At 50.3% G+C, this 21,970-nt stretch overlaps 1 protein-coding gene across 3 annotated transcripts in view; it reads left to right on the forward strand.

Moving 5' to 3' along the window:
- The window catches only part of XXYLT1 (xyloside xylosyltransferase 1), a 157,711-nt gene that overhangs the window by 23,487 nt on the left and 112,254 nt on the right, over window positions 1–21,970 (forward strand). The window contains exons 1-2 of one of the 3 annotated variants that reach the window (XM_032337370.1): window positions 3,307–3,359; window positions 4,596–4,743. In XM_032337370.1, the coding sequence (XP_032193261.1) occupies window positions 3,357–3,359; window positions 4,596–4,743 (151 nt within the window). In that variant the 5' untranslated portion in view covers window positions 3,307–3,356. Of the gene's footprint in view, window positions 1–3,306; window positions 3,360–3,395; window positions 3,669–4,595; window positions 4,744–21,970 lie in introns of those variants that run through there. The other 2 variants (XM_032337362.1, XM_032337352.1) reach the window with 2 other exon arrangements.

The following is a 21,970-nucleotide window of genomic DNA, read 5'->3' on the forward strand; positions in this document are numbered from 1 at the left end:
ACTGGTGCTGGTGGCGGCTTGAGTCTGGATGCGGCTGAGAATCTTCCCACCCAGTGCTCCAGGCAGTCCCTTGGGGCAGGTGGACACCAGCCCCTGTCACCTCTTTCTTGGCTGCCAAGTCACCATGTGACCTGCTTCCCCACAGGGCGTGCCAAGTGATCAAGGAGTTTTCTCCACCAAGTTGAGTTAAGGTTTGGCATTGCTTTATGTCCTCAGTGAATGCTGAGGGGAGCTGGGGCCTGGCTCTTCAGGCCTGTCTGTGCCGGTGAGCCCAGGGCCAGGTGGCAAAGACGTCTACCCCTGCCCGGCCCCAGACTCTGCCGTTCTGATTGGTGTGGTCTCCTCATATTGGAAGTGTCTAGAATGTGCTGCCTGGTGGATGTGGGGAAAGCTTCCCCTCTCCCCGCATCCCCATTTTGTCCTTTTCAAAAGAGGTGGGGCTTTCCAGAGTCTCTTGTACATACTGCTCTCTCAATTACACGTTTTATTTGAACTGAAAGGTACGGCTTGAGAACACCTTCGCCTGGAACAACCTCAGTCATTACTGAAGTGCTTCTAGAAGTCACTTGACAGAATTAATTAAAAATAAAAGGAGGTGAAGAAATTTAACCCAGATTTAGTCATCATTCCTGGAGTTTTGATTTCATAATTACAAGTGTAGAATATTGATATAAGTGAGGCTTTAAAGATCACTAATGAAAGGAAGATAGTAAGTGGCCACAAATATGTAATTAGAGGCTGATGAGAAACAACGGCTTGATGATACAAACGTGGATTCTCCTCGATGGTTGGGATACCATTTCCAATGACACCGTCTGACATAAATTCACAAGGAGCTGTATCGAGCATCTGAAATGGAGGACGAGGATGATATGTTCCAGAAACCGGCTCTAGATGTCTCAGCTCGGGTTGATAAAGGCACTAATGGGGCGCATGCATGCGCAACGTTCCAAAAGATACCATTTTGTAAGCTGGATGGGAAAAATAGTCCTTGAATAGGATTTTAATATTAAGTATTTATATATAAATACATTTATGAAAGTTACAGATGGTGATTTGATTTTTTAATCTAAGTGCCCCCAAATTGTATAGTCAAGTTGGTGCAAACCCCGCCATTGTCTTAGATCTTCTCATTAGCCAGTTGCCTTCCACAGGAGAGTTACTTTATATCCCTCCTGGTTTTCCAGGTTATGTGGTTATTCTTCCTGAAGCCCCTGAGGGTGGGATTTGAAAGTGGGGGAGAGTGGTGGGAGGGGTGACTTCTTCTCTGCCTTCCCCCCACCCTTTTTACCTTCCATTTCTCTCTTGCCTCACTGCCCCCTCCTGGGGACCAGACCCCAGGTTGGGGGCTTCCTAGTGTGCCCGACTCTGACCCTGCCCTTGGAAGGTCACGGTTTGCAAACTGGTTTTAGACATTGGGAGGCCTGGGTGTTTTGATTCATACTTGCAGTGTCTGTGGTTTGTTTCTTGCTATCGGTCCATGGAACATATTAATTTATCTTTAAGTAGATTTATTAAATGAAATATTCATGGGAGCGGGTGCTTCAGTGGGCAGCATTTGGAACAGTGTGCTGAGTACAGTTTGTCCTCCTAAGTCTATTAATGCTGATAGGATGTCATTGTCTCCTGTGAAGCTGCGGGGTGAGCTGGGGGCCCAGGCAGGGGACAGAGCTGGCCGCTGGAAGCCGTCTTCCTTAGCTCAGCTCCGGCAGGCTCTGTTCTGAACAGTCCGTGTGTGTGTGTGTGTGTGTGTGTGTGTGTGTGTGTGTGTGTACGTGTGTACGTATCCATTCTCTGTCTTCCTTTTTAATGAATATAGCAGCTTCCATTTCTGAGAGAGCCCTCTTGTCAGCTTCCAGCTTCTTTTCTAATTCCTGCTTGCAGCCATGGCTTGGAGGTGTAATGAGGCTCAGAGGGAGACGCTGGCTTATGAGTGAAGACTGATCTGCGAGGAGAAGCCATTGGGGGACTGAGGATGGGGGCAGGGGACAGAATGCTAATACTCAAGAATAAGCGCAGCATCACAGCCCCTGAACTGGGCGCTTTCTCTCCTGGTCCCTGGTGGTGCTAAAAGCCACCATTGGAGGCGAATGTTACCATTTCTGTATTTGAGGCTCAGGTTGGTTTAGTAACTTCATTACTAATTTAGTAAGTTCATTTAGTTCCACAGACCTGTGGAGGCCTGTCCCATGGCCAGGGGCTGGGCATGGGGCACAGAGCCGCCATAGCATCGGGCCTTGGTGAAGGCCCCATCTAGCAGATCCAGAAACAGGCTTGTGGAGGAGCTGGACGGGGAAGCGGAGCCTCCCTCTGTGTACTGGAGGGTGCCAAGGAGGGTGTGATGAATTGCGGGAGGCTGAGTCTAAGGCCATCCGAGCCAGGCTGGGAGACTGGATAGGAGTTTACCAGACATGTGGGGGCTGGGAGGGGTTCCCCATGGTGCAAAGAGCAGGTCCAAACATACAAGGATCTAGGACAGGGTGGGGATGATGGCCTGGTTCAGTTCTGCTCAATCGCCAGAGGAGGGAGGGTGCCGGATGCCCGAAGCCTTGCTGGGGAGTTTGGACTGTGACTGATGGCAGTGAGCCATTGGAGGTTTTGAAGCCAAGGAGAGGGAGAAGGGAAGCTGGGTATTTGGACAGTTACTCGAGAGGCACCGCAGAGGCTGGTTTGGAGGGGACGGGGAGGAGGTGGGAAGCCTAGGGCTTGGGGTGCTCAGGCAGCCAGGAAGTCACCCGGGTGAGGTGAGGGGAGCATGGGGGGTGTAGGAGGTAAAAGGCAAAATTTGGCATCTGTATTGAGGAATACCAGAACTGGTTGAGAAGTCATGAAAAAGAAAACATCAAAGAAAGGAATCAGGAAAAGGATAAAGGAAAGTAGCTCATTAGAGAAATGTGAATGCATTTGAAAAAGACAGAGGTATAAGAACGAGGACCCTAACACAATAGAAAAGTTTCTCCAAGTGTAGTGGTGTTTCTGAAATCTAAGCAGATGGAAAGAGAAAAAGCAAACACTTACGTGAGGGAAGACAAATATAGGTTGCTGCCAAAAGCAGAACCTAAAGTCGGGAGAAGTGGACGGGGCAGAGGGCCCCCACTGCGGGGCCGGGAGAGGTGTTTCTTCTGGGGACCTGATGGCTGAAGGCTCTGGGGGCGCAGTCTGAGCAGGAGATGTGCTGAAACAGACAAGGAGAGGACAGAGGTAGATGGGAGGCTGGCTCCTACCTGCTTGAGGACCTCGGGGCCCTGCCCATACTGGGCTTTCCTCCAGCTGGCAGAGCCCCTGTGACCAGGAGAGCAAGCCAGTCAGGGGAGCCGCAGGGCCTCTCCCTTCACTCTTGCTGTCCTGGAGTCCGCATGGTGAGGGCTGAGTAGCACACAGCCTCCTCGCAGGCTAGTCCTGTCCTGTGAGCTGCGGGGAAGAAGGGAGGTCGGGGGGGTCATCAGCAGATCTCTTGTGAGGGCTGAGCTTGGAGGAGGATGAGCATCTAGCCTTCAGGCCTGGGCTGTATATATTGAGTGCCTCTGGTGTGCAGTGGAGTGTTTTAGGTGTTGGGGGTGGGGTGCACGGAGCAACAGAGAAAACTTGCAAGACCTAGGAGCACAGTGCATGGAAATTTGGTAGCTGCACAGGGGATGAATTCAAAACTGGGAATAACGTCAGACCAGGAAAACCAACTCTATATATAGAGTCCTGTTAGTCCTCTTACCTATTCTGTTTGCCGCTTATGCTGCTTGGGGTTGCTGTTAAGAAAGAGGATGCGTTTATACCTGAAAGAGCGCAGACTTGGAATCTAGAGACCAGGATTCAAGTTCTGGCCCTGCCGCTCAGTAGCTTTGTGACCTTGGAAAAGCATAACCTCTTTGAGCATCTGCTTTCTCACTTGTAATTGTAATAACTGATAATCATAATAGAGCTCTGCTAGGGACGGCTGGCTCACTGAAGTCCCGGGTTGTCATGGGCATGCATGTGTGGGAAAGCATTTCATACCATGTAGTGCTCTGTTCAGTAGCTGCCGACCTTTCTAGATCCAAAGTGCTTTGCTTTGCAGACTAACCAGTGCCTGGTTAGTCATCTAGCCCTCACAGCACCTCCAGAGTGTCTGGGGCCCTCAGGACATGCTGGCGGAATTAATGCATGAGTCTGCTGTGACACTCTGTGTTCCACGGCCATCTTCCAGGGGTCCTCTCCCTGTCCACAGTGGTGGACGGGAAGGTGGGGCATTGGACACATGGAGTGGCCGCTGGGAGTGGTGGGCAATGCCTGGCCAGCACCAGCCGCCCGGCCTGAATCTCAGTGCCAGACATTGGCATGTGGCTTTGGTTTCCATGTGGCCTGGCTTGGAGTTCAGAAGCAGAAAGCAGACTGGGGAGGGCTCCCATGCCTCTTCCACTGTGCGCACCCCCGACATGCATGGGGACACAGCTCTCACCCCTGGGGCTTTGTCCTTACAGGCAACCCTTAGCCGACTCCCTGTGGTTCCTCGTTTCCATAGCTCCGGCCTGGGCCGTGCTACCCGTGGCCCTGGAGGGGTGTGTGCTGGGGGTCTCACATGGATCTGCTCACTCCTGCGGTTTCCTCGTGTCCTGCTGCAGGTTGTCTTCCACGACGTGGGTGTGCTGACGGACAAGCTCTTCCCAGTGGTGGAGGCCATGCAGAAGCACTTCAGTGCTGGCTCGGGGACCTACTACAGTGACTCCATCTTCTTCCTCTCGGTCGCCATGCACCAGATTATGCCCAAAGGTAACCTGGACGCAGGCCCCAAGCCCTGGTTTCGGACTTCCGTGTCTTTTCCCCTGGCTCCAAAGCGGCTGGTGCCCTGACTCAGGGAGAAGAGCTCCACTGCGACACGAGGGAGAGGGCCAGCCACAGTCCTTGTGTCACAGCTCTCTGTCCAAAGACTCAAGGACAGGGCCCTCGGGGGCACAGCTGCTGTGCCCCACTCATGAGGACAGTGGAACTTGTGCAGTGTGCTGTCCCCAGACTCAAGCAGGGCATCTGGGCTCCAGGCTTGACCCAGCTCCTGCACACACCCCAACCCCCAGGTCTCAGTTTGCTCATCTGTAAAGTGGCAGGTTAGGCTAGGGGAGTTTCCATTCAGATCTGTGATCCCATTCTCTAGTTTGTATCTGGACTTATCTGAATTTAAGATATCCAATCTACATGTGAGAGGTGCAAATTAGAACTCAGAGTTTTCTTTCTTTCTTTTCTTTTTTAAAGATTTTTAAAATTTATTTGACACAGAGAGAGAGAGAGCACGAGAGAGAGGGAATATAAGCAGGGAGAGTGGGAGAGGGAGAAGCAGGCTTCTGCTGAGCGGAGAGCCGCATGCGGGAGGGAGCTCAATCCCAGGACCCTGATTATGACCTGAGCTGAAGGCAGATGCTTAACGACTGAGCTACCCAGCTGTGCCATAACTCAGAATTTTCTGAAACTTTGATGCACAACCAGAGGATTTTCTGGGCTTTGGTCCCTCTGGGGCAGAAGAGATTGATTGTCTGGTCCATGATAGGTCAGACTTGTGTGGAAATGCTGGCAAGTCTGGTCATCCTTGGATTAGAAACCTTGGAGGTTTCTTTTTAGTGGGGTGTCCCAAGCTGCTGGGTTCTCTTCCTCCTAGCCGTCCTTGATTGATTCTGGAGGGCTGGATATTCCTCCCAGTATCAGGCCATGGTGAACCATGTCCTGAACCTTTTAGGGGTATGGAGGGGAGTTTGGGGGTCTTGGGGTAGCTGGGACCTGAACTGTGACTGTTGGGGTTTCCAATAGTCAGACCAGGCAGAACCTGATCCCCCAGGGGACAGCTGGGCCATTTGGAGGAGACCTGCTGCTCCAGCCCAGCAGACCAGAAGTAAAAGAGAGGTCAGGAGCCACCGGTGTTGGAAGGGGCCTGTAAGCCGGGAATTCAGGTTGAACTGGGTTCTCCTTGGCAGCATGGTGTCCCTGGACGCCACAGGGAATTTTAGCCTGTGCACTGTGGCTGCGACTCTGTCTCTGCGAGGCAAGTCCCTGAACCACGGAGGCCTCTGAATATTCTCTTGCTGGAAGGCCAGAGCTCAGGGAGATTTGCTGAGCAGGGTGGGGTCTGAAGGAGAGAGGGCGGCGCGGGAGAAGAGCTAGCATTTGTGCAGCTCTGTGAGTTCACGGATTCCTGCCCCCAGCGCTGTGCCATCATAGCTGGGAGACTGAGGTGGGCTTGGCCAGGGTCAGACAGCCCTTTAAGCGGCAGGGCTGGGATTTGGGCCCCAGTCAGGCTGAGTTGGAGGCCCGCTTCTCTAAACAGCAGCTGCTCTGTCCCCTCCAGTGTGCTGTGAGTGGTCCCTCTGGGTAGGACCAGTGCTAGCACCATGGGGAATGCAGATGGAAGGAGGGTATTCCCGCTGTCCTGGGTTCTAGCGGGAGACAGACACGGTGCTAGTCCCAGCCCTGCTGCCAACCACTTGTGTGCCTTTGCTGAGCCACTTAGCCTCTCCAGGCCTCAGTTTCCCGACCTACCAAATGAGAAGATAAAGGGTGCTGATCTAGTGAGCTATTTATTTGGCTTGTATTTGGAAGAGTCCCAGCCTACAGGAATCCCCCTGTGGGTTTTGGCGGTCCGGGGGAGCCAAGGGAAGAGGGGTTCTACCTTTATCCTACCCCTTGCTTCTACCCCCCGCCCGCCCCCACCCAGCAGTCCTTCCTGATTACTGCATGGATGAAGCTTTGGAACAGGATTCTATGTGGTCAGAGGACTCCATGATTAAACTCATTTGAAACATCTTGATGAGAGGGGCCTTCAGGATCCGGCCAGTCTTGTCCTGCATGCATGATTAGTTCAGTGAAATGCTGTGAGGGAAGGACCCACGAGGTACAGCAGGAGATCTGGGAGGAGCTGTCCCCGACTTCCCCTCACCCCCTCCCTTCCCTCCTTCCTCCCTCATCAGCTGGTAGGTCACTTCCCAGCATGGGCTAAACTCCAGGCCAGGTCATGCTTTGGGCCCCCAGAGGGAGGGGCAACACAGCTTCCTGGGGCTGTGAAGGCAGAGAAGCTGGCTGTGCCTCGCAGTGTCAGGGGGGACCAGGCAGATGACGAGAGTTAGGGAGCCCCCAGACTGCCGTCCCTCTGCTCTCTGCCCTGCCTTGAAGCCTGGTCTTGTCCCCGGGAGGGGTGGGCAGTGCCTGCTGGGATGAGGCTGTGGCCAGAGCTTTGCTGTCTTTGCAGTAGATCAGATGCTGGTGTCCTTCCAAGTGCGGTTCATGCCCCTGAGGGGCCTGTGTCCTGTGGGGAAGGAGGGGAGGTGCCCAAACACTGAATCCTCTCTTGGGTTCTTCAGGCAAATGACACTGTGTTGCGCCCAAAGTCCACTTCCTATGAAGAGAGTTCCTGAGAGTTACTAAAATCTGATGGCCATAACACGAAGCCAGCAGTCCCGGAGTTCCTGCGGGGTCTGGGTGTCTCTGCTGAGCAGTCTGGCCGCCACATAGCACTTGGCAGCCTGAGAAACTCCTACCGGCCAGGTCCTTTGGCACATCCTGTGAGGTTTGGAAGGATGCTTTGTTTTCATGCACGCTTCATGCTGCCTTGTGTCTGTCCTGGCTCTTTACTATTGCCTTTTTGGTATTCTTTTTTTTTAAAAATCTTAGAAATCAGTGTTTTGTGCTTTGTTGATGGTTTTGTTCTTGTACAATTGGTGCATTTTTGCTGTTTTAGTTATTTTGTTTCTTTCACAGAGTTCTTCTTCCTCTAGGAAAGTGAGAAGGGAGTGGGGTGGGTCACAAGTCCTTGGTCCCACCCAGGAAGGCTGGGTCAGAACAGCTTACATTCTGCCGAGTTACATCTCAGGAGGTCCTGTCTTGCCCTGGACATCCCAGTTAGTTCTCTGTGTGCAAGCCTGTCCTCTCCATCCCCTCTTGGAGCAGTGGGCTCACCTTTCTGCACCTGAACCACCCTGAAGAGATGTTTACTTATTCTATCTTATTCTATTTTAAGACTTTACTTATTTGAGAGTGACAGAGCAAGTGTGAGCATGAGTGAGAGAAAGCACAGGCAGGTGCAGAGAGAGAGGGAGAAGCAGGTTCCCCACTGAGCAGAGAGCCTGATGTGGGGCTCAATCCCAGGACCCTAGGATCATGACATGAGCTGAAGGCAGATGCTTAACTGACTGAGCCACCCAGGCCCACTATTTACTTACTCTATTTTAAATGTAACCTTCATAAAAGAATATCTGAAAACTGCGTAAGAATAGAAAAAGTTATCCTTCTACTACTACATAAACACGAACTCCTTCGTTACCTCCTAATATGTTCCCAGTATATAGCTTTTTAAAAACTTAGGTGAAGTAAGAGTTATGCCATATATTAAAACATTGTCCATCTTTCTGTGCATATCACAATATGAACTTGGACATTAAGCTCAAAGGATGAAAGAAATGGTGCAAGGAAAGCCATGTCATGACATTCTCAATTAATGTGACTCATCACCATTTTCTGTGTGGTCACAGTCTTGGAAAAATTTCTGAATGCTTCCATTGAGTAGATGAACCCCGGTTCACTTTATCATTTCCCTGTTCTCAGTTACCTGGCACTTTGTGGTTTTTTTTTGTTTTTTTGTTTTGCTTTACAGTCATAAATTATACTGTGATTAATATCCAAATACATAAAGATTATTTTCTCTAATTAGGATTATTTCCTTATGGTAACTCCCCATAGCTGGGGTCACTGGGCCAGAGGTGACCCTTACAAAGCCATCCTATGTCAGTTTCCCCCTGTCCCTGGGTCACCAGCCTGCACGTGGGAGGGTCTGCACGATTTTCTCTGCTCACTGCTGTTGGCCTCTCAGGGGGACCTCCGGCAGCCACATACAAGTGTCAGCACAGTTCCTGTCCCCTCGCCAAGATAGGAAGCAAGGAGCTGAAATCGGGGCACTGCTCTGAGTCAGAAGGCACACTGGGCCTCCTGGCCCGGTTCTGGTGATCTGTCCCATGCTCATTCTGACAGCCAGACCTGCGGGGCTAGCCTCCCACACCCATGTAGCCCCACAAAGCTTATAAAACCTGGTTTCCTCTCTCCTCATCTTGGCTCCTTGCTGCAGCCCTGTGGAGGGGGCCTGGCTGGGCTCGGTGGGGGGGTGGTTAACCCCGTGTGTTTTGCTCTGATTGTCTCTCTTGAAGCAGCACCACCTAGACCATGTCTGTAGAGTGAGGACCAAGGGGTCCTGCCCGCCAAACGTGCTGGCTCCGATTTTGGTCAGAGCTCATTTTCCTTCTGGTTGCCTTTTGGCAGGGTCACATGTGGCTGGCCCGTCCTGCCACCGACAGGCAGCCACTCTGCTCCTCACTCACACCCACGGGGCTTTTCTCTCCTCATCTTAGTGCTATTAGGTTTGCCACCGTTGGAAGCATCTTTATGCAATGGAAAAGAAAACATTTTTTGCCCAACTGGAGCTGGAGGGAGTGAAAAACAGCCCCTCAGGGCCTCCGGCTCCCCTCTCCTGTGTCGTGCGGCTCCAAGGAGCTGTTGGCTCCAGCTGAGCAATAGGGGCCATAAAAATAGGCGTCACTGAGCCTTAGCCACGACGCCTGGCCTGTGGTTGTGGTGTTCTCCCTGGGCAGGGAGGGTAGGTGTCCAGATAGTCAGCAGTCGTTAAGGCTGCCCCGATGCCCTAGAAGTCTCTCTTGGAAGGTTCTTCTGTCCTGGGTCAACCCTTTGCCAATAGACCTGCTTTGCCGAGGGTCTAGTATGTGCGTGGTGTGGTGCTGGCCACTGTGGTGTCTCGGAGATGCTCTCCAGGCTCCCGCTTCGTGGGCTTATGGCAGTGGGATGGCTTGCATGGCCTGGCCATTAGGGTGGGACATCAAGAAAGCCACAAGGGAGAGGGATGCCCAGGGGGCTCATTGGTAAGGTATCTGCCTTCAGCACTAATGATGATCCTGTGGTCCTGGGATGCAGCCCTGCATCAGGCTCCCTGCTTGGCAGGGAGTCTGCTTCTCTCTCCCTCTGCTCCTCCCCACTGCTCATATTCTGTTTCCCTCAAATAAATAAAATCTTTTAAAAAAGAAAGAAAACCACGAGAGCCACACACAGTGCTGAGAGTTTCACAAGGGGATGACTTCCAGGCATCTGGCATGAAGGACGAGGGCTTCACGGAGGAGGTGGTACTTGAGGTGGGCTTTGAAGGGTGGGTGAAGAGTCATTGTTTGAAATGGGTAGTGAGCAGGTGAGGCAGTTGGGAAGTTATGGTGTGCCTTTGGGAAATGGCACACTGCCTGTTTTGATGACTGTATCAAAGCCCGTGTTGGAAAGTAGTGGCAAAGAAGTTGGGTGAAAGAGGCTGGCATGTGCCATGGAAGCTTGGATGCCAGGCTGAGGGGCTGGCTCTTGTCCATGGGAGACTTTGGTGGGCATTCCTGACATGGAGGAACCTGACCAGACTTGTGCTTTTGGAAGGCTGATGTGTCTGAGATGGGGAGTGGATCACTGTGGGAGTTAGTGGGGTCCAGCTGCCTCCCCTTACTGAGTATGGGCTGGGCTGTGAGAGAACCACATGTGGACTCCCTGGCCTTAAGCAGCAGCAAGGCTCGAGTGTCCCCATGTGTATGTATGTGTGAACGTGTAACTGTGTGTACCAAGCATATTGTAAACGTGGAATGTAAACCCTGGCAGGCATCTCCAGCCTTTGCATGAGAGCCTGGGGGCCACAGAAGTTATGACACTGTCATTGTCCTGGCTGCTCTAAGGCCAGTGAGGACCTAAGTGGCAGCTTTTAACAGCTTAATGGGTCCAGAACAAGAGGAAGTAGAATTATGAGAGTAGGCAGAGCAGATAGTCTTCCATTTGGAGCTCAGTTAGGAGGTTGTAAACTGCAAAACCATGCAGATAGTCCTGTCACAGTACCGCTTGCCTGGCAGTCCTTCACACTTTAGTGTAAATTAGCCCCATCTGATTGCTTTACTCCGAACACTGAATTGAGAATGATGCCCCCAGCCCTATGCCTGGGGCTTTGGGGTGAGCAGAGAATACTCAGTTCTGCTTCAAGTGAGGCAAAACTCAGTCAAGGTGAGAAGGCAGACAGCTCTGGAGAGACAGCAGAGCTTTTGGCTCCGTTGTGAGGAGGGACTCGGGTGTGGGGGAGGCATTCAAGCTCAGGTTCCCCACATCATAGCCCTCTCCAGCCTGGCTTTCCTCATCTATGCCCTGGGGGTAACTTGACCCTTTCTTCCTTGCTTCCAGGCTATTGTGAGGGGAGGTCAGTGTGGAAAAATATTGAACAGTGATATGTTAATGACGATGATGGTGATGATTATGACTGTACACCTGAAGAAACACCAGGTCATATACCCCTCTGGCTGTCCAGATCGCTAGCACTTGTGCCCCACATTTGCCAGCAGGAGAAACCTAGTGCCAAGTTAGGTGGAGAGGACTGTGCAGGATAGAGGTGGTCTGGTTGGTTGTCCTGTTAGAGGTGGAGCACGGTGTTCTGTTGTCCCGGTGGTGTGTGACTGTGCATCCCTCAGGGACGATGATATTGAGTTGTGGGGAGCAGGGATTGGTCATCCCTCCATCAAACCCCCTCACAGTTCTGTGCTGAAACAGTAATTGAATATGCCCATTTTACAGATGGATAGCATGAAGCCCAGAAATGGGAGGGCATTTCAGCAAAGTTACCCAGTGACTAAGAGATTAGGACCTAGGTTGTCCAACACCACTTCTCTCCCAGCCTCGGTTTCCCCAGCTAGTCAAAGCAGGTGTTGGGCTCTCTCAGCTGCTTTGTCCCCTGTACCCCAGTGTCCTCTGAGTGTCCTTGGGGCACATAATCCTCTGGACACAAGTCAGGAGCGTGCTGGCCATGTCGGCAGTGTGGGTGTCTGCTTTCTGTGTATTCCAGAGTTTTCTGTTCGGTGTCTAGCCCTCCAGATATTTGCACGTGTGTGTGTACGTGCTTGTGCGTGTCTTCACTCTAGGTTCACAGAGTCCCCTTGGACCTTTGGCACTTTGGGCCTTTGTAGCTTCTCTATGTCTGTCTCCCTACCTATATGTTTTTATCTAAGTGTTGGATTTTTTACAAGTTTGAGATTTATAGAAAAATGATGAAGCCAGTACAGAGAGTTGGTATGTACTCCACACCCAGCTTTCCCCATTATTAGCATATAACCTTAGTATGGTATGTTGGTTACAATTAATAAACCAATATTGATACATTATTACTAAAGCCCACACTTTTTTCAGTGTGCCTTAGTTTTAACCTAATGTCCTTTCCTGTTCCATGATCCCATGTTACATTCAATTGTCATGTCTCCTTAGACTTCTCTTGGCCAGGGAATTTTCTACAACTTGCCTTACTGTTTTTGATGACCTTGACAGTTTTGAGGAGTATCTGTCAGATATTTTATAGAATGTCCCTCTGTTGGGATTTGTCGGGTGTTTTTCTCATCACTAGACGGGAGTTACGACTTTTTGGGAAGAAGAACACAGTGGTAAAGTGCCATTTTCATCCTGTTGTTGCAGCGTATCTAGAGTACGTGATTTATTACTGTTGATGTTGGCCTTGATCTCCTTTGCTGAGCTAGTACTTGTTTGATTTCTCGACTGTGAAGTTCCTCTCATTTGCCTCAGCCTGTGCTTTAAGACTATGGATGGCCACTTTTCAGAGGGTATGTATCCATCGCTTGGGCTCCATCCCATGTCCTGCTGGTGACATCTGCCTCCTCATAGTGCCAGACATGGTCCATGGGAGCCCAGAGACTCGGAAAGACTACTTCCCCATTCCAGAGGGTAGGCCCCACTCTACTGTGCTGGTCAAGAGATGATCATGTCCGAGCTTCCCTCGACTTCCAGGCCCAGTGTGTTCAGGGAACACTTTGCCAGGCAGGTCTGAAGCAGGCCGAAAGGGGTGTCAGAGAAAAGGAATTCGGGCTTGGGGTCAGACTGAGCTGGGTGCAGGTTGCTGCTCTCTTGACTCACTAGATTTGCTAACAAAGGAAGTTACTTGAAAGAAGCCATGTGGGACGGTGGTTGGAAACATGGGCCAGGGGCCACTGTTCCTATGTCCCCAGCAGCATCGTCACCGGCCTGTTATGTGACTCTGGCCAAGTTACTGAACTGTCTATGTCTGTGGTTTTCTCCTCTGTAAAATGGAGATAACAGTTCACATCTCATGGGGTGGTTATGAGAGTTCAGAGGGTTAGTATATGTAGTGGGTTTTGAACACTTAGCTTGCCACCTCACTGGAATTCAGCTTCCCCGGCTGTAAAACGGGGATGATACAGGACTTGCCTCAGAGGATTGCCAAGACGGTACCTGTAACAGTGCTCAGCCCTGTGCCTGGCCCATGGCGAGCGCCCAGGAGCTATTGGCCATTTGGGTGGCGATGAGGAGGCATGCCTGCAAACACAGCACCAGTGGTGTGGGGCTGGAGGGACTCTCAGGCTCTTAGACCACACACTTTTTGCCTTCTGGGAAGAGCTTCTGATAAGGGATATGGACATTTTCTGTGTGATCTGGACAAGGCATGTCTCCTCTTATCTCCAAGGGCCATGTCTGACCAGCCTTCCTCTCAGGGTTACTGTGAGCTGGAAATGGAGTGATGCCACTGAAAACGTTTCCTCTCCCTTACCCGCCAGAAGAACTTTTCCATTAGCTCCCAGAATCGGGGCTGAAATCTGCACAGTCCTAGCATGTTGTCCTGACCACCGTAGCCCCATCCTGCTCGTGTTTCCTGAGGAGACTAGTGTGTGCAAGAAGACCAGGCAAGGGCACGGTGTTTCAAATTTCTGGAAAATGTGAGACTTGGGGCCCAGCCTCCTCTGTCCCAGTGTCATGTCCTTGAAGCCAGCAATGTTTTCTGTCCTAGGAAATCAGGACAAAGCTGATTGGTTTGGAATCAGGGGTGGACCCAGCCCTCCCAGTCCCCCTTCTCCTAGCATCTTGGGTGCCATCACCCTGGGGGTCCTTGTTTCAGCACTCTGTCACTGGGGCCTCATGGTCTGGAGGCTGGAGGCAGATGACTGGACTCTTTGGAAGACAGTCTTGGGTCTGCTTTGGACCAGTGTGGCACTGGGCAGGAAAGGCTGGTGCAGAACTTGGGGTAATTTGTGTTCAAGTGCTGCTCAGCTCAGGTTTATAGGTCCTTTATAGAAGGAATGGAGGCAGGGCTGGAAAGCCTGCAGGCTGGGACAAAACCAGAGTGGGGGCCTGCAGGCTGGCAGCTCTCCTTTCATTCATCGATCATTCATTCACATTTTGGAATACTGGGGTCGGTGTACAACCTTCCAAGGAAAGTCTTTAAAATCGCATTGTTTTTTTCTTAAGTGAAATTTGGCAAATGTAGTAAAAGCCATATTCAGTTTGGATTATTCTGTGCTTTTTATATCCTTACTTATTACCATGGAAGGTCTTTAATGCTCTCTACTCTTCGTACACGGCCGTTTTCTAAGATAGAGAAGGTTTTCAAAGGCTGTTTTGTGGACGTCATAATTTTGAAACCAAATTGGAAATCGTTAGTCAATGTCTAGTTATCCATCAGCAAGGCAGACATGCATCTAGTGGGAAGGGTCCTGTAGGGGGATGTTCATGCATTCTGGAGCCTGGGGTTTGGAGGAGAAGGAGTGTGAATTTTGGCCTCTTCTCTACCCCTCCCCCCATCAACCTCAATATCAGGAGGAAACAGAAATAAGGGGCTCCTAAACTCGTTGATACTGTTTTAAATGGTTTTCCAGTCTCTAAAAGCCTTAATGTGAAAAGTGCTGGCCAGCATGTGCCTGTATCCACAGTTAGCTCTCTGGGCTCTGTTTACTTTGGGGTAGAGTGGCCTGAGGACAGATGGGGGTGGTTTAGTGTGGATACAGGTCTGCCACCCTGGGAGTGAGTTCTTACCCTACCCCCTGCCATCTTAGCTATCAGATATTGGGGAGAGGGAGAGCTGCCCCCTTCCCTGATTGCTCACCAGAGGAAGGCAAAACAGAATCTGATTCCAGGACCCTGTTTACCAGTGGACATGGTCCCTGTGTAAAAGGTCACATATATGAATGTGGCTTTCCTTTCCTGTGGAGTTTTATTCCCACTCTTGAGGCAGGAGAGGTGAGCTGGGACAGGGCTGCCTCAGCAGGATGGGGTGGGGAAAGCCCCTCATGCTTCCTTCAGCAGGAGGAGAGCGGGTCCTACCGAGACTTTGGGCTTCAGCTATATTCTCCAGCCTGGCTTGCCAGAGAATTCTCCATCACACCCAGCTAATAATAAATTGGTCCTTGACTTCCTGATCTGCTGTTCCTCTGTCTCCATGTCTCAGACACCTCCTCAGGAGTGGGGGTCACAGGGCTGTCTCTGAGTTCTCTGGCCAGAACAACACTGAGTACAGGCAGTGATCTGTTGGAGGTGCTGAGGCTTTGCGTGGAGAGTGGGGGTTGTGCACATGTGGTGGAGTTGTGACAAAGGCAGGCGGAGATGAGTGTGAAGTGTCCTAGTGCCTCAGCACACGTGGTGTCCATGCTTTTCCTCTTGGAGGCCCAGGTGCATACCAGCAAACTCCGAAGCTCTGAGTCCTAAAGTAAAAAAAAAATGTAGCTTGCTTCAACCCAGCATTCTTTTTCAAGTACAGCTTATTACCGAACACATTTGGAGGAATACCCATTCACGGTCCGAGACAGGGCTGTTGCATGACCTCACTTTAAGAAGGGCTGCTCTCAAATGAGGGTAATAACTACACATCTGTGCGAGGCTCTCTCTGCGGGGGTGGAGGCCATCCTGTCAGTGTTTCCTCCTCTCTCTGCAGCACAGCCAGGAGGCCATGTCATCGGGTATGGCATTTTAGTTAGTCACTACTTTATTGGTTGGATGTTGGACTGTGACTCCCTCCCTGAGTGTCTTACTCAATGTTTACCTCAGACCCAGAAGGATTAAGGAATTGTGAATCATGGCGGAGACACTGGGGACAGAGCTGTTGGGAAGGAGGGAGATTGATATCTGGTGCCCCTCTGCAATCAGGGCACCCTCACGGCAATGACAAATGGGAGTGTTTCAGAGGGGGTGACCCTGAAGGTGGCTGAGGGATCTTGAAATCAACTGTTGAAGGAACTGGGCCTCCACACTAGAGAAGACATGCCATTTTGTGAAGGGCTATCCTGGAGAGAGGAAGCAGGTGTGTTCTCTGTGGCCCCAAGAGGCAACACCAGTTATAGCTGACTAGAAGTTCTAACAGAGTCACCATCTCTCTGTTAGCCCACGGGTGAGGCTCTTTCCTGCCCAGATGGTAGGTCCTTACCTAAAGACTGAGGGATTGGATAAGGATCCAGCACACAGACTGGCCAACTTGCGCCACAGACTGCAGTCTGGCGGTTTTTATCATTGTTCAGGAGCTTTTGGTGGGAGTGTTACCTGCGGACTGCCTGTCCCAGGCTCGTAACCCATGGCTCCCTGTCTTTCTGTTGCTTGTGACACCCGCTGGGCCTGAAGGCCTCTTTCACTTGCCGGCATCTGTGCCAGCTTCTGCCTGAACCACCCTCCCCGTGGAAACCCCCAGGGCCTGCTCCCTCGCCTTCTTCAGATCTTTGTCTGCATGTCACCTCCTCAATGAGGCATCCCTGACCCTCCCGTGTAAAATTATTCTCCTGTCCTCTAGAGCACCCATGTCCTACTTTATTTTTCTTCGTAGTCCTTATCGCCATCTGCTAGACAATGTAGTTTACTTTCTTTCTTTTTTTTTTTTTTTTTGGATGGTCTCTTTCTTCTACCCAAATGTAGGCTCTGTGAGGGCAGGACACAGGTTCACTGTCGTGTTCCCATAGCCTAGAAGATGTCAAGCACACATGTATTCCATAAGTATTTGTCTCGTGAATTAAATGAGTGAATTTTTCTCAGGCTTGGATCTTGAACGAGTGTGTTTTGTGGGTGGCCTCAGTATGCCAGAGCCTTACCGATTTTACTGAAGCCCCTTTCAGACCACCTGGGGGTGAAATCCAGCAGCCTCCAGTAAAATGTCTAGAAACTGGATGTTTCTTGTGGGTCAGTCACCACTAAGAGCTTGAATTTTCTGGACAACTGTTTCTTGATGGGTCCCCAAAGCCTTGAGGAGATCCAGTGGATGCTGATTTCCTGGGGTATCCGATGTGGTGCCCCGAATGCCAGGGCTCAGTGTGGCGTGGCCTGCAGGAGTTCTTGTGTGGAAGAAGCAAAAGGAGAAACAGATATGGGGAACTTGCCTGAGTGAAAACATCTGAGCAAGTACTGAACCAAGGTTATAAACATGTGTCCAGTGATTCTAGCAAAAACTATTTTCTGGCAGCTCCCATGGAGCAAACTTGAGGCATTCGAGTCCCCTTACTCTGAAGAGGGACAGCCGAGCAGTTCTGTCATAAAGTGCTAAAAATAGTCATGTGATCTAGACCACTTTCTACTGATGCCAGAAGCTCTTTGTAAGCTGATGAAAATAGTTGCCAAGCTGATTTGGAACAGGAATATCTTCCATTTTGGTCCCCTCTATTAGATTCTGTCTTTTTTAAAGCTTTTCAAGATCCTCTTGGAAATTGTTGGTGACCAGGCAAAGGCACGAGGCAGTGTTTGTTGTCAAGAGGTCAAGCGGCCCTTTCTTTAGGCATCTCATCCCCTGTGAAGGGTTGGCTGCCCCCCACCACAGGCAGGGCACTGGGGTGGGTGCTGCTGCCTTGCCCTTGTGGAGTTCACCTTCTGGTTTGGGGGAGAGACCATGCAGGTGGACGCTCGTAGACCAAGGGTCGGGATCTGCAGCCCTGGGCCTAGGCTGAAGGGAGATCGTGTGGGGTGGTTTGCCTGGAGAGCAGACCAGATACTGTCAGTCCCATCAGAATTCAGAGGGCAGGCTTCACTGAGGAAGATGAGGCAGATTTGTGCCAGCCTTGAAGGCTGAGGAGTTGAGGGTTGAGGAGGAGAAGGGCAACACAGAAGGAAATCTGTGTTCTGGGTGAGGCTGTGCTGGGCAACCCGGGTCTCAGTCTGGGCAGAGGCCTCTTCAGGGGTGTGAGGTCCCAAGTCCCTTAGTCCAGGGTACTGGATGAGCCCCTTCGGGGCTGGCATGAGGTGTGCCTCTCCTCTCTGGCCTACCTTTGTGTGGGGACCCCCTGGCAGGAGAGCACTCCCATCTCTTGACTCAAGCAGTGTGTGTGCTTGCTGGTGACCAGGGCCTGTTGGTTAACCATCTTGGATTTTTTTTTTTTAAATAAAAAATCCTTCCTAACTTTTTATAAAATCTGAAAGGCAGGGTGCCTGGGTGGCTCAGTGAGTTAAGCCTCTGCCTTCGGCTCAGGTCATGATCTCAAGGTCCTGGGATCAAGCCCCGCATCGGGCTCTCTGCTCAGCAGGGAGCCTTCTTCCCCTCTCTCACTCTGCCTGCCTCTACCTACTTGTGACCTCTGTCTGTCGAATCAATAAATAAAATCTTAAAAAAAAAATCTGAAAGGCTTTGGAGGTGGTAGGTGAGGATGGTTCCCATAAGGTATGGATAGGAACTCTCAGCAGCTAAGGGATTTCACTAAGTGAATAGACTCAGCCTGGGGGGAGGGTGTGGTGTTCTGAGGACGGGATGCTCTTTCAGTCAGCTACCACAGGCCTCCCCGTAACTTCAGCCTCTGCTTTTCCACTGCTCTCCCTCATACTAGCTTCCTGCCTTGGTTCAGGGCTGTCTCCTTAAATAGGCTTGCCTGGTTCCTGCCCTCATCTCACTCACATCAGAGGCTCTGGGACATAACTGCTCCTTGAGAGGTGTATGGGGCTGTGGGAAGAAATGGGTCATGGTTTCCCGTCTGCGTTGAGCTGGGATAATGAGATACAATATTGGTTTTTGTTTTAAAGCATCATCTATCACATAATAAAGTCTGTCCATTGGAGTCATTAGTCACAGAACTGTGAAGTTCAGGGAGCTCTCAGTGCCTGGGGCAGCAGCGAGCTTCTGACTGGGGTCGTTCACCTCAAGTGACCTCCCTCTTGTAAGCCTTCTGGTCCTGACTGGATGTGACCTCTAGATGCCCTCCTTCCTTCCTTCCTCCTCCCCATTCTCTTCTTTCCCTTCTCCTTCCCTTAGGAGAAAGTGAGGCTCTTTTGAGTCAACACAAGAAAAGGGGTTATTATGGGATGGTTGGGAGTGAGAGGCACGAAACTTGGGGCAGTCCTGGGGACCTGTCAATTTTGGTGACTCTTTCTCTTTCCCTCTCTCTCATGGTATCTTTGTTTCTGCCTGCACTTCTACATTTTATCCTTATAGCCACTTTTTAAAAATGTGCTCTTTTCTGTTCCCACAGAACTGAAGCTTGCATGGGGCTTTGGTTTGTCCCGACTTCCCCATATCAGGCAGCATGTCTTGGTATTTTCCATTTTAGATCCTGCAAGAGACTCTTCGGGACAGTCTAGAGGCCATAAATTATTGATTTTTTTTTGTTGTTGCTGTTCATCCATTCAGCTGGGACCACAGCAGGTGGGACCACATGGCACCTAACCTGGCCACTTGGGCCCACCTCTCCGGCAGGGCTGTGGGAAGTGGGCCAGCCCATGATTGTGCCCCCACATACATAGCAGTCATTGACCCCTCTCATTGGAGGGGAGGGCAGAAAACCCTCATTGATGGGGTTTTTGCTCTCAGGACTTTATTTTCTAGTGGGAGAAGGAAAAATTCCTGTCCTACCATGATCATCCATCCTGGGGTGTGTTGTAGGCAGCCTCTCAGGTGGCTCCAAGGGAGCCCCATCTTCTAGAGTTCGTGTCCTTCGTTGAGCATGGGCCGGGCTCATTGATGTCCTTCTCGAGAATGGAAGATGGCAAAGCGGTGGCAGAACAACTTTGAGATGATGTCATAAGACACTATGGCTTCCATCTTGGATACCTTTCTTCTCTCTCTGAGCCCAGGCTCTGGAAGAAGCCAGCTGCCAGGTTAGGAGCTGCCCAGTGGAGCAGCCTGCATGGGAAGGAATTGACATCTCTGGCCAATAGTCAAGAGGACCTGAGGCCCACCAGCAGCCTCACAAATGAACTGGGAGACAATGGCAGCCTACGAGCCAGTAGCATCTGGCTAAGCCATGTCTCTGGGACTGGGAAATAAGAAATGTTTGTTGTATTCAGCTGCTAAGTTTGAGGTTAACTTTGTTGTGCAATAGGAGATAACTGATACAGGGGCATATGAGCCCAGAGCTGTGGGAGTGCAAAGAAGGGGCACCTTTGGCTGAGGAACTTGAGGAAGGCTTTGAGAAGTATGTGGCATTTGAGCAAGGCCCATCTTTTTTTCCATAGAGTGGAATATGAAATGGTTCTGGCACTCTTCACTTTGTATGGCTTCTGAGAACCCCCATATCTTCAGTTGAAGAAGGGCAGGATTGGCTGTTTCCTTAAGCTTCCCGCTCAGCCTGACGTGTGGCATTTCTAATGGAGGCTGAGTCTCCTAGGCCCTGGTGGCCTCCATCACAGCCCTGGTCACCTGTATGCAAGGCTGCTTAGCATCTCATATACTGGTTAGAGAGGGACAACTTGGGGCTCACAGGCCTTGCCCTCCAGGTGTTCCTGAGACCTGTGCTCTCTGAAAGTCTGCTGGGCCAGCTTCTTACTGGCTCAGTTGTGGGCCCTGCCCTCAGTGGGCCTTGCAGAAATAGGCTGGCTCAGCTTCTGCTAAATGAGTCTGAAGACCTGGGTTAAAGTCCCATTTCTCCTACTGGTGTTGTGGCCTTAAGGTACTGAGCGTCCTCTCTGGGACTTTTTTATTATTTTTTTTTAAAGAGTTATTTATTTATTTTAGAGAAAGAGAGAGAGCATGAGTGGGATGGGCAGAGGGAAAGTGAGAGAGAATCTCAATCAGACGGAGGAGCCTGTTGTAGGGCTTGATCTCACGATCCTGAGATTATGACCTGATTCAAAATCAAGGGTCAGATGTTTAACCAACCACACCAACTAGGCACCCTGGGACTTTTTAAAAATTACTCTTCTACCTTTTATTATTTTCAAATATATATACAAGTAGAGGGATGGGCGTAATGAATTCCTGTGTATCCCATCACTCAGCTTCAACAGTTATCAACTCAGGGCCCGTCTTATTTTCTCTCTCCTCCCATCCACTGTCTTTCTCCCTCAGCCCAGTGTTTTTCAAACTTATTCTCAAATACTTTGATAAGTATCTCAGACAGGTAAGTACTCTTACCATAAACACAGTGTCTTTACCATATTGAGCAAAATTAGTCGTAATTCCTTACTCTCATCTCATATCCAAGCAGCATTCACATTCTTCTGTGCTCACATTTCATGTGAGGAAATGCCTTAGAAGTGTGTTTTTATTGGTGTGTTCAAACCAGGATCCAGGCAAGCGCTGTATGTCTCTTAAGTCTTTCTTTCTCTCTTGCTCTCTCTTTTTGTAAATTAAACTTTAATTTATTTGAGAGAGAGGGAGAGGTAGAAGCAGGGTCTGCGCTGAACAGGGAGACTGATGCGGGATTTGGTCCCAGGACCCCAGGATCATGACTTGAGCGAAGGCTTACTGAGCCACCCAGGCACTGTTGAACTTTAATTTTGAAATGGATTAACATGCAGTTGTGGGAAATAGTATAGAGATCTTTTACCCACTTTTTCCCAAAGGTGCCATCTTGCAAGACTAATACAATGTAGCAACCAGTATATCAACATTGATCAGTGAAGATACAGAACGTTTCCATCACAAGGATCTCTCATGTGACCCATGTGTAGCCACATCCCCACCAACCTTTGGCAACCACTGATCTGTTTTCCATGGTTATCCACATCTATATTTTTGCTGTTTCAAGAATGTTATATAAATAGAATCATAAAGTATGTGACCTTTTTGGACTAGCCTTTTTTCACTCTACACAATTCTCTGGAGATTCATTCAGTTGTTGCCTATATCGATAATCCATTCCTTTTTTTTTGCTGAGTAGTACTTCATGGTCTGGATATACCACAGTTTAATCATTTGCTTATTTAAGGACATCTGGGTTGTTTCTAGTTTTTGGTTATTTTGATTAAAGCAGCTGTGACC

This window comes from Mustela erminea, chromosome 1 (genome assembly GCF_009829155.1).
Source record: "Mustela erminea isolate mMusErm1 chromosome 1, mMusErm1.Pri, whole genome shotgun sequence".
NCBI classification, from domain to species: Eukaryota; Metazoa; Chordata; class Mammalia; order Carnivora; family Mustelidae; genus Mustela; species Mustela erminea.